At 47.7% G+C, this 12,846-nt stretch overlaps 1 protein-coding gene across 4 annotated transcripts in view; it reads right to left on the bottom strand.

Annotated features, from left to right (window-relative positions):
* Nucleotides 1-12,846, bottom strand: part of QRICH1 (glutamine rich 1) — a 67,224-nt gene that overhangs the window by 28,444 nt on the left and 25,934 nt on the right. For all 4 annotated transcript variants that reach the window (XM_010370050.2, XM_010370041.2, XM_030913557.1 and 1 more), the window contains one exon: nt 336-1,367. In XM_010370050.2, the coding sequence (XP_010368352.1) occupies nt 336-1,367 (1,032 nt within the window). The remainder of the gene's footprint in view (nt 1-335; nt 1,368-12,846) is intronic.

The following is a 12,846-nucleotide window of genomic DNA, read 5'->3' as shown; positions in this document are numbered from 1 at the left end:
CTGGGACACACTTGAGGTATCCCATTCATCTACACCTATAACTTTACTCTTCCTGAGAAGAGATTACAAAGAAGTGTCCATGGTACTTAAATCCAAAATCTCTCCAAAACTCCAAAGCAATTCCTGGTCATCTCATTTACTTCCAGGTACCAGGATAAACCTTTTTTTTTGTTGCATAGCCTCAAGTGCTGTTTCTCCCCCTCTCCTCCTAAATACTAAATACTGTATCACTGTAAGAGTAACAGCAGTAAATAAGCCAGAGGTTGCCAGGCAAGCTCTTTGCCCACTGGGCCCTGAGGGACCAGGCTGCCTGCCCTACTGATGTCTTCACTTACTGAACAAGTAACTTGGAGCTGCTGCTGCTGCTGCTGTGGTGGTGGTGTCTGTTCCTGGGGAGTTTGCTGCTGCGGCTGCTGTTGGGGGTCCCATATATGGACAGTTTGAGCCGTATTCTGGTAAGTGCCTGCCACAGCCTGCACAGCCACTGGAATGTGGATGTTGCCATTCATGAACTGTGCTGGAAAGAGAGAGTTTGCAAGGGTCTGCACTACCTCTTCATGGGAGTTTTTCACTACAGATGTGGTGCCCACCATCTTCTCCTTGTCATCCTCCAGCTTAACAGCTGCCAGGGCCGTAGGTGAGCCACTGACGTGAACTGCGTTGTAGGCTTCCTGGGGAATGGCAATGTGGGTAATGCTCTGCTGCTGAGGGTCCCCCCGGGGCTGGGCAGAATAAACAGGGATGGTCCAGGTTTCTCCTGTAGGGCTAGTAATGGTCCCAGTGGCACTGTACAGATGGGCACTGTCTACTGTCAGTAAGTCTGGCCTCAAAGACACATAACTCTGCTGCTGGCCCTGTGGAATGGCCAGCACGGTGGCCACCGGCTGCCCTGAGATGGCGTAGGACACAGTGATGGGCATGTCCACTTTGCGCTTCTTCACTGGCTGAAGGACACTGGCTGTGCCAACCCGCCGCTCCCCTTCCCGGGGTGAGCCCTGCTGGGATGGTGGTGGGGAAAGGGCACCCACGGTCTGGATTTGGATCTGCTGACCACCAGCAAGAGACTGGCCAGCCACCAGCTGAGCCTGGATTTGCTGATGTGGGATGTGCTCCTCCGGGATTTCTGCAGCCTGGATCTGCTGGGCCGCTTGTACGTGCTGCACCTGGATCTGAGCTGCTTGCAGCTGCGAGGGACTGGGACTCTGCAGAGACGGGGTCTGAATGGAGGGGGCTGCTGACTGTGGCGCCTGGCCTTGAATCTGCACCTGGACCTGGATGGGTTGCTCAGTAGGCTGGTGAACGGTGAGTTGTGGGGAGAGCTGCTGAGCCGAGACCTGTTGCGGAGACTGCTGTACCTGCACCTGGACCTGTAAGCAACAAGATTCATCAGTGAGTGAACCAGGCAGCACTGAAAATCCAGCATCCAAAGAAGGAAAAAAAAGATCCCAGACAGGGGCCCTACACAATGTGAGAAAACACCGGCATACTCAAGGCTCCTGAGGACACAATACGTAAAACTAAATGCAGAATTGTCCAGTAGCACATTACAATCACAGGGACATGTATCCACCCCCGAGAGCAAGCAAGACAATTAACTAGGGTCTAACAAGGAAGTATCAAAACTTTTTTTTTTTTTTTTTAAAAGACGGATTCTCTCTGTTGCCCAGGCAGGAATGCAGTGGCGCAATCTCAGCTCACTACAACCTCTGCCTGCCAGGTTCAAGCAATTCTCCTGCCTCAGCTTCCAAGAGTAGCTGGGATTACAGATATGCTGGAGTCTATTATCAAAACTTTGGTTTTGGAAATTATCAAAACTTTGTTTTTTTTTTTCCAGACGAACTCTCACTCTGTCACCTAGGCTGGAATGCAGTGGTGCGATCTCAGCTCACTGCAACCTCCACCTCCCAGGTTCAAGCAATTCTTGAAGCATCAGCCTCCCAAGTATCTGGGAGTACAGACATGTACCACCACATCCAGCTAATTTTTGTATTTTTAGTAGAGATGAGGTTTCACCATGTTAGCCAGACTAATCTTGAACTCCTGACCTCAACTGGTCCACCCACCTCGGCCTCCCAAAGTGCTGGCATTGCAGGCGTGAGCCAAAACGGCCGACATTTTTATTTTCTTTGAGACAAGAGTTTTGCTCTTGTTGCCCAGGCTGGAGCGCGATGGCATGATCCTGGCTCACCACAACCTCTACCTCCCGGGTCAAGCAATTCTCCTGCCTCAGTCTCCTGAGTAGATAGGATTACAGGCATGCATCATCACGCCCAGCTAATTTTGTATTTCTAGTAGAGACGGGATTTCACCATGTTGGCCAGGCTGGTCTCGAACTCCTGACCTCAGGTGATCTGCCCGTCTTGGCCTCCAAAAGTGTTGGGATTACAGGCGTGAGCCACCACGGCCAGCATTTAAAAATTTTTTTTGAAACGGAGTTTCATACTTGTTGCCCAGGCTGGAGTGCAATAATGCGATCTCAGCTCACCACAACCTCCATCTCACAGATACAAACAATTCTCCTGCCTCGGCATCCTGAGTAGCTAGGATTACAGGTGCCTACCACCATGCCCAGCTAATTTTTCTATTTTTACTAGAGATGGAGTTTTGCCATTTAGCCAGGTTGGTCTTGAACTCCTGCCCTCAGACGATCTAACCGCCTTGGCCTCCCAAAGTGCTGGGATTACAGGTGTGAGCCACCACACGGGGCCCTTTTTGCCTCTAAAGACAGGGTCTTGCTCTGTTGCCCAGGCTAGAGTACTGTGGTAAGATGATAGGCCACTTTAAACTTCAAACTCCTCAAGTGATTCTCCCACCTCAGCCTGCTAAATAGTAAATAGGTAGGACTACAGGTACACCACCACCACACCCAGCTAAATTTTTTGTTTTTTTGAGACAGTCTTACCCTGTCACCAGGCTGGAGTGCAGTGGTGTGATCTCGGCTCATTGCAAGCTCCCCCTCCCGGGTTCAAGCTATTCTCCTGCCTCAGCCTCCTGAGTAGCTGGGACTACAGACGTGTGCCACCATGCCCAGCTAATTTTTGTATGTTTAGTAGAGCTGGGGTTTCACCATGTTGGCCACAATCGTCTCGATCTCTTGACCTTGTGACCCGCTTGCCTTGGCCTCCCAAAGTGCTGGGATTACAGGCTTAAGCCACCATGCCTGGCCTTTTTATTTTTTTTTCTGCTTTGAGATGGAGTTTTGCTCTTGTTCCCCAGGCTGGAGTGATATGGTAGTCGCAGCTGCATCCCGGGTTCAAGCTATTCTCTGGCCTTAGCCTCCCAAGTAGCTGGGATTACATGTGTACATGTGCCCCACACCTAGCTGAGATTTTTTTTTTTTTTGAGACACAGTCTCATTCTGTCGCCTAGGCTGGAGTACAGTGGTGCGATCTTGGCTCAATGCAACCTTCACCTCCCAGGTTCAAGCGATTCTCCTGCCTCACCCTCCCGAGTAGCTGTGACTACCAGCGTGTGCCACCACACCCGGCTGATGTTTTGTATTTTTAGTAGAGATGGGGTTTCACTTGTTAGCCAGGATGGTCTTGGTCTCCTGACCTCATTATCCGCCCACCTCCCAAAGTGCTGGGATTACAGCCATGAGCCACCACGCCCGGACCTAATTTTTGTATTTTTTTTTTTTTTTTTTTTGAGACTGAGTCTCACTCTGTCACCCAGGCTGGAGTGCAGTGGTGCAATCTCGGCTCACTGCAAGCTCCACCTTCCAGGTTCACGTCATTCTCCTGCCTCAGTCTCTCGAGTAGCTGGGACCACAGGTGCCCACCACCACAACCGGCTAATTTTTTGTATTTTTAGTAGAGATGGGGTTTCACCATGTTAGCCAGGATGGTCTCGATCTCCTGATCTTGTGATCCACCCGCCTCAGCCTCCCAAAGTGCTGGGATTACAGTCGTGAGCCACAGCGCCCAGCCCTAATTTTTGTATTTTTAGTAGAGACAGGGGTTTCACCATGTTGGCCACGCTGGTCCCAAACTCCTGACCTCAGGTGATCCACTAGCCTCGGCCTCCCAAAGTGTTGGCATTATAGGCATGAGCTGCCCAGCCCCCAGCCTGATTTTTTGGACAGGAGTCCCCAACCCCGGGGCCAAGAACTAGTATTGGTTCGTGGGAGGAACGACACAGCACAGAGGTGAGCAGCAAGTGAGCATTACTGACTGAGCTCCACCTGTCAGATCAATGGTGGCATTAGATTTTTGTAGGAGCATAAACCCTGTTGTGAACTGCGAATGTGAGGGATCTACGCTGCATGTTCCTTATTAGAATCTAATACCTAGCCAGGCGCAGTGGCTCATGCCTGTAATCCCAGCACTTAGGGAGGCTGAGGAGGGCAGATCACTTGAGGGCAGGAGTTCAAGACCAGCCTGGCCAACATGGTGAAACCCCATCTCAACTTCTACTAAAAATACAAAAAATTAGCCAGCCATGGTGGTGCATGCCTGTAATCCCAGTTACCTGGGAGGCTGAGGTAGGAGAAGAGCTTCAACTCAGGAGGTAGAGGTTGAAGTGAGCAGAGAGAGCACCACCGCGTTACAGCCTGGGCAACAGAGTGACCCTCCGTCTTAAAAAAAAAAAAAAAAAAAAAAAAAAAAAAACTAATGCCTAATGATGCGAGGTGAAAAGTTTCATCCCAAACCACCCCCTATCAATGTCTGTGGAAAACTGTCTTCCACAAAACGAGTACCTGGTGCCAAAAAAGGTTGGGGACCACTGCTTTAGAGTGCTTACTTAACATATGTTTGCTTTAATGGGAAAGGCATTCAAATAAACAGAATCCCAGTAATTTAATCTGAGCAATATTACCATAACCTGGATGACAAGTTTCTGATAACAATGCAGTTACTGTCTTATTATGTCAGCATGCAAAACAGCATAAAAAAATACATAGTATGCAATTTTTTAAGAACAGCTTTAACCATCAGACACATAGATAAATTACCCTAATCACAAGTAGGAATTAGAAAGGTAGAAAACGGCCGGGCGCGGTGGCTTAAGCCTGTAATCCCAGCACTTTGGGAGGCCGAGACGGGCGGATCACGAGGTCAGGAGATCGAGACCATCCTGGCTAACCCGGTGAAACCCCGTCTCTACTAAAAAATACAAAAAAACTAGCCGGGCGAGGTGGCGGACGCCTGTAGTCCCAGCTACTGGGGAGGCTGAGGCAGGAGAATGGCGTTAACCCGGAAGACGGAGCTTGCAGTGAGCCAAGATCCCGCCACTGCACTCCAGCCTGGGCGACACAGCGAGACTCCGTCTCAAAAAAAAAAAAAAAAAGAAAGGTAGAAAACAAGAAGGCAGAAAATGAGGCCAGGCACAGTTGCTCATGCCTATAATCCCAGTGCTTTGGGAGGCTGAGACAGGTGGATTCATTGAGCACAGGAAACTGAGACCAGCCTGGATAACATGGCAAAACCCCATCTCCACTAAAAATACAAAAGTTAGCTGGTGTGGTGGCGTGTGTCTGTGGTCCCAGTTACTCGGGAAGCTGAGGAGAGAGAATTGCTTGAACCCAGGAGGCAGAGATTGCAGTGAAGTATGATTATGTCACTGTATTCCAGCCTGGGCAACAGAAACCCTAACACTAAAAAAATAAAAAAAGAAGGCAGAAAATGAGAATGAGGGGCTCTATCTAATAACAGCAAACACATGACAAAAGATAACCAAAGATGATACTAAAACTGCAGAGCCACATGCAAAACAGTCAAAGTGGACCTCATCCTACCATACACACAAAAAAAGGGAAAGGTTGTGAATAAACATTTCCTCAAAGAATATACGCGGCCGGGCGCGGTGGCTCAAGCCTGTAATCCCAGCACTTTGGGAGGCCGAGATGGGTGGATCACAAGGTCAGGAGATCGAGACCATCCTGGCTAACACGGTGAAACCCCGTCTCTACTAAAAAATACAAAAAACTAGCCGGGCGAGGTAGCGGGCACCTGTAGTCCCAGCTACTCGGGAGGCTGAGGCAGGAGAATGGCGTAAACCCAGGAGGCGGAGCTTGCAGTGAGCTGAGTTCCGGCCACTGCACTCCAGCCTGGGCGACAGAGCAAGACTCCGTCTCAAAAAAAAAAAAAAAAAAAAAAAAAAAGAATATACGCAAATGGGGCCAGATGCGGTAGCTCACGCCTGTAATCCCAGCTCTGTGGGAGGCCAAGGTGGGTGGATCACCTGAGGTCAGAAGTTCGAGACCAGCCTGACCAACATGGTGAAACCCTGTCTCTACAAAAAATACAAAATTAGACGGGCATGGTGGTGCATGCCTGTAATCCCAGCAACTTGGGAGGCTGAGGCAGGAGAACCACTTAAACCCGGGAGGTGGGGGTTGCAGTGAGCGGAGATCACACCACTGCACCACAGCATGGGCAACAAGAGTGAAACTCCATCTCCCAAAAAAAAAAAAAAAAAGAATATATGTAAATGGCCAAGAAGTACATAAACAGTTGCTCAATATCACTAGCTATGAAGGAAATTCAAACCAAAATCACAATGAGAAACCACTTTATATCTAATAGGTTGTAACTAAAAAAGACAGATAACAAGTATTGATGAGGATATGGACAACTTGAAACTGCTGGTGGGCGTGTTAAATTGGCCAGACACAGTGGCTCATGCCTGTAATCCCAGCACTTTGGGAGGCTGAGGCTGGCAGACCACGAGGTCAGGAGTTCCATACCAGCCTGGCCAACATGATGAAACCCTGTCTCTACTAAAAATACAAAAATTAGCCAGGCATGGTTACACGCGCCTGTAATCCCGGCTACTCGGAAGGCTAAGGTAGGAGAATCACTTGAACCTGGGAGGCGGAGGCTGCAGTGAGCCAAGATGGCGCCACTATACTCCAGCCCAGCCTTGGACAGAGTGAGACTCCGTCTCAAAAAAAAAAAAAAAAAAAAAATTTTTTTTGGTGTAATAGCCTTTTTTTTGTTGTGTTTTGTTTTGGGAGGCGAGGGCTTGCTCTGTTGCCCAGAGGCGGAATCTGGTTCAATTCACCTCCCTGGTTCCAACAATTCTCATGCCTCAGCCTCCTGAGTAGCTAGGATTACAAGCATGCATCACCATGCCCAGCTAAATTGTGCATTTTTAGCACAGATGTGGGTTTCACCATGTTGACCAGGCTGGTCTCAAACTCTTGACCTCAAGTGATCCACCTGCCTTGGCCTCCCAAAGTGCCAGGATTACAGTTGTGAGCCACTGTGCCTGGCCTGAATTATACATTTCAAATAGGTAACTTATATCTCAATAAAGCTGTCACTATTTAAAAAAAAAAAAAAAAAAAAAAGGCCAGGCACTGTGGCTCACACCTGTAATCCTGGCACTTTGGGAGGCTGAGGCCGGTAGATCACAAGGTCAGGAGATTGAGACCATCCTGGCTAACACGGTGAAACGCCATCTCTACTAAAATACAAAAAATTAGCCGGGCACGGTGGTGGGCGCCTGTGGTCCCAGCTACTGGGGAGGCTGAGGCAGGAGAATGGTGTGAACCCGGGCGGTGGAGCCTGCAGTGAGCCAAGATCACGCCACTGCACTCCCGCCTGGGCGACAGAGCGAGATTCCATCTCAAAAATAATAATAATACATTTTTAAAAAGCTCAGGTTTTGACATCACAGACTTCAATGTGAATACGTCCATTGATGCTGCACTTTTCTGCCTGTGAATCCACGGGGAAATTTAACCTCTAAACAGTTTCTTCAGGTATAGTATAAAAGGAGAGAATGTCTACTTCCCTACAGTGTTGTGGACATAAAATAGTATTTAATTACAGATCACAGGTGCTCAAATAAGTAGGTTTATTATTTCTCTCCATGCAGTCAAATATTATTTCCTTGCACCAGTGGTTCTCAAAATGTAGTTTCCATGCCAACAACAGCAGCAGCATTCACGCACTCAGAAATACAAATTGTTAGGTACCACTCCAGACCTACTAACTCCGAAATTCTAGGAAGTGGTTTTATCAAGTACTCCAGTGTAATTACATGGTCAAATTTAAGAACTAGGGCCATATGCCAAAGACGTAACAGGAAACTATGCAGCCAATTACTGCAGAACAGCAGTTTTCAAGTTTTCTTAGTCAAAGTTTGAATTTGGGGCTGGGCATTGTGACTCACCCCTGTAATCCCAGTACTTTGGGAGGCCAAGGCAGGAAGACTGCTTGAGCCCAGGAGTTCAAGATCAACCTGGGCAACACAGTGAGATCCCTACATCTACAAAAAAATTTTTTAATTACCTGGGCAGGGACACACACCTGTAGTCCTAGCTACCTGGGAGGTTGAGGAAGGCGGATTGCTTGAGCCCAGGAGATTGAGGCTGCAGTGAACTATGAACATGCTACTATACTCCAGCTTGGGCAACAAAGTGAAACCCTGTCACCAAAAAACTTGAATTTGGTCAAAAAATTATTGAAGACCCAAAAGAACTTGTTTACATAGGTTATATCTAGCAATATTTACTTGTACTCTAAATTAAAACTAGGAATTTAATTTTTTAATTTTTTTTTTTTTTTTTTTAATTTTTTTTTTTTTAACTTGAGATTGAGTTTTGCTCTTGATGCCCAGGCTGGAGTGCAATGGCACCATCTCGGCTCACCGTAACCTCTGCCTCCTGGGTTCAAGCGATTCTCTTGCCTCAGCCTCCTGAGTGGCTGGGATTACAGGCATGTGCCACCATGCCTGGCTGGGTTTTTTTTTTTTTTTTTTTTTTGTATTTTTAGTAGAAATGAGGTTTCTCCATGTTGGTCAGGCTAGTCTCAAACTCCCACCCTCAGGTGATCTGCCTGCCTTGGCCTCCCAAAGTGCTGGGATTACAGGCGTGAGCCACCATGCCCGGCTCTAATTTTTTTTTTTTTTTTTTTTTTTTTTTTTTTGTGTTTTTTAGTAGAGACGGGGTTTCACCGTGTTAGCCAGGATGGTCTCGAACTCCTGACCTCGTGATCCGCCCGTCTCGGCCTCCCAAAGTGCTGGGATTACAGGCTTGAGCCACCGCGCCCGGCCCTAATTTTTTTTTTTTTGAGACAGAGTCTCAGTCTATCGCCCAGGCTGGAGTGCAGTGGTGTGATCTTGGCTCATTACAACTTTGGCTTCCTGGGTTCAAGCGATTCTCCTACCTCTGCCTCCTGAGTAGGTGGGATTACAGACGCTCACCACCATGCCTGGCTGTTTGTTTTGTTTGTTTTTGAATTTTTAGTAAAGATGGGGTTTCCCCACGTTGGCCAACTTGGTCTTGAACTCGTATTCTCAAGCAATCCACCTACTGCAGCCTCCCAAAGTGCTGAGATTACAGGCATGAGCCAACCCGCCTGGTCGAAAACTAGGAATTTTAAAAATAGTAAATCATGCTGGGCGCAGTGGCTCATGCCTGTAATCCCAGCACCTTGGAAGGCTGAGGTAGGTGGCTCACAAAGTCAGGAGATCAAGACCCTCCTGGCTAACACAGTGAAACTCCGTCTCCACTAAAAATACAAAAAAAAATAATTAGGTCAGGCGCGGTGGCTCACGCCTGTAATCCCAGCACTTTGGGAGGCCGAGGTGGGTGGATCACGAGGTCAGGAGATCGAGACCATCCTGGCTAACACGGTGAAACCCATCTCTACTAAAAATACAAAAAATTATCCGGGTGTTGTGGCAGGCGCCTGTAGTCCCAGCTACTCGGGAGGCTGAGGCAGGAGAATGGCGTGACCCCGGGAGGCAAAGCTTGCAGTGAGCCTAGATCACGCCACTGCTCTCCAGCCACGGCAACTGAGCAAGACTCCATCTCAAAAAAATAATAATAATAATAATTAGCCGGGCATGGTGGCGGGTACCTGTAGTCCCAGCTACTTGTGAGGCTGAGACAGGAGAAAGGTGTGTACCCAGGAGGTGGAGCTTGCAGTGAGCCGAGACAGAGCCACTGCACTCCAGCCCAAGTGACAGAGTGAGACTCTGTCAAATAAATAAATAAATAAATAACAGTAAGTCTTTTTAAAAATCAGATAAAGCCAGACGCAGCGGCTCATGCATGTAATCCCAGCACTTTGGGAGGCCAAGGCAGGCAGGGTCACATGAGGTCAGGAGTTCGAGGCCTGTCTGGACAACATGGTGAAACCCTGTCTGTACTAAAAATACAAAAATTAGTCAGGTGTGGTGGTGTATGCCTGTAATCCCAGCTAATGGGGAGGCTGAGACAGGAGAACTCAATTGAACCCAGGAGGTGGAGGTTGCAGTGAGCCGAGATTGCATCACTCATGCCAGCCTGGGGGACAGAACAAGACTAGTTCTAGAAAACAAACAAACAAAAAAACAAAAAAACACGTAAAGCCATTATATGTTAACATAAATAAGTAATATTCTTATGAAAAATGACTATTTGCCAAAAAAATTATAGTAAGAATTGCATTGTTTTACATTTTTGGAAACCTGTTTTTTTGGGGGGAGTACAGTGACGTGATCTTGGCTCACTCAGCTCAGTGCAACTTCTGCCTCCTGAGTTCAAGCAATTCTCCTGCCTCAGTCTCCCAAGTAACTGGGATTACAGGTGCACACCACCATATCTGGCTAGTTTTTGTATTTTTAGTAGAGATGCGTTTTCGCCATGTTGGCCAGGCTAGTCTCGAATGCCTGACCTCAAGTGATCCGCCTGCCTCAGCCTCCCAAAGTGTTAGGATTGCAGGCGTGAGCCACTGCGCCCGACCTATTTTTGCAATCCTCTTTAGTGGCTGACTTAATACAAGGTAACTGAATTCTCCTATCTGCTTCTGCACTCAATCTGTTGTGCTATCATACATCACACATGGCTCTGCAAAACTCCAGCACATGGTCAGGAGAGAATGAAAGTAAAAAAGGCAAATAACATACTGGCATTGTAACAAAAACAGCTTTGATCTTGAGGAACCCTAAAAGGTGCTTGGAGGTTACCAGGAGTCTCTCTTTGTTTTTTTTGAGACGGAGTCTCACTCTGTTGCCCAAGCTGGAGTGCAGTGGCGCCATTCTCCTGCCTCAGCCTTCCGAGTAGCTGGGACTACAGGTACCCACTACCACGCCCTGCTAATTTTTGTTTTGTATTTCTATTAGAGATGGGGTTTCACCATGTTAGCCAGGATGGTCTCGATCTCCTGACCTCATGATCCGCCTGCCTTGGCCTCCCAAGGTGCTGGGATTTCAGGTGTGAGCCACCGCGCCCTGCCCCTAGGAGTCTCTTGAAGCACCATTTGTGAATCACTGCTGGCCAGGAATGGTAGCTCATGCCTGTAACCTCAGCACTTTGGGAGGCTAAAGCGGGCGAACTGCTTGAACTCAGGAGTTCAAGACCAGCCTGGGCAACGTAGTGAAACCCCGTCTCTACCAAGAATGCAAAAAAATTAGCCAGACGTGGTTGTGCGCCAACTGGGGCCCCAGCGACTCAGGAGGCTAAGGTGGGAAAACTACTTGAACTCAAGAGGCAGAGGTTGCAGTGAGGCAAGATCGTGTCACTGTACTCTGGCATGGGTGGCAGAGTGAGATCACCATCTCAGAAAAAAATAAGGGTAAGGGAAAAAAAAAGAACCACTACTATTGTGTTAAACACATAGTATGTTTTTAAATTATAATATGGCTTGCTTAAAACAAAATGTCAAAAATCTGGTTACTATCACTGAATCACAGCTCGTATGCTTCATGCTTTACTGTATTTCTTAACTGATTTTTCTTTTTCTCTTATTGAGACAAGAGTTTCACTCTGTCACCTAGGCTGGAATGTGTTGGCACAATCTTGGCTCACTGCAACTTCCATCTCCTAGGTTCAAGCAATTCTCCTGCCTCAGCCTCCTGAGTAGCTGGGATTATTGGTGCCTGCCACCATGCCTGGCTAATTTTTATATTTTTAGTTGAGACTAGGTTTCACCACATTGGCCAGGCTGGTCTCGAACTCCTGACCTTAAGTGATATGCCCACCTAGGCATCCCAAAGTGCTGAGATTACAGGCAGGAAGCCACTGCACCCAGCCGATTTTTCTTCTTTTAAAATGAGATATCTGATCAACTCATTTTTTTTTTTTTCTGAGACGGAGTCTCGCTCTGTCGCCCAGGCTGGAGTGCAGTGGCCGGATCTCAGCTCACTGCAAGCTCCGCCTCCCAGGTTCCCGCCATTCTCCTGCCTCAGCCTCCGGAGTAGCTGGGACTACAGGCGCCCGCCACCTTGCCCAGCTAGTTTTTTTGTATTTTTTAGTAGAGATGGGGGTTTCACTGTTAGCCAGGATGTTCTCGATCTCCTGACCTCGTGATCCGCCCGTCTCGGCCTCCCAAAGTGCTGGGATTACAGGCTTGAGCTACCACGCCCAGCCCAACTAATTCATTTTTCTTAGAAATCATTTATCAGGCCAAGTAAGGTGGGTCAGCCTGTAATCCCAGCATTTTGGGAGGCCAAGGCAGGTGAATCACCTAAGGTAGGGAGTTCGAGACCAGCCTGGCCAACATGGTTAAACCCCCTATCTACTAAAAATACAAAAATTACCCAGATATGGTGATGCGCACCTGTAATCCCAACAACTCAAGAGGCTGAGGCAGGACAATAGCTTGAACCTGGTGGGGCAGAGGTTGCAGTGAGCCGAGAACATGCCACTGCACTCCAGCCTCAGTGACAGAGAAAGACTCTGTCTCAAAACAAAAAGAAAAACAAAAAAAAGGAGAGAAATTACTTATTAATGCTCAAGTCTCCAAAACAATTAAATGGCTAATGTGGCCAATGGCTATTGTTAGCAGAAATACTAGGGAGTTAGGATTTCCCAATCTACCTCCTAAGTGGGGACATCTGTCCATCACTCCAGAATTGAAACAAAATAACAAGTAATCTGATGTCACTTTATATTCAAAATAGTAAGAATTT

The sequence above is a fragment of the Rhinopithecus roxellana genome, chromosome 1, assembly GCF_007565055.1.
Source record: "Rhinopithecus roxellana isolate Shanxi Qingling chromosome 1, ASM756505v1, whole genome shotgun sequence".
Classification (NCBI taxonomy): domain Eukaryota; kingdom Metazoa; phylum Chordata; class Mammalia; order Primates; family Cercopithecidae; genus Rhinopithecus; species Rhinopithecus roxellana.
Note: the sequence above shows the minus strand (reverse complement) of the source record. Positions and strands in the feature narration are given on the sequence as shown.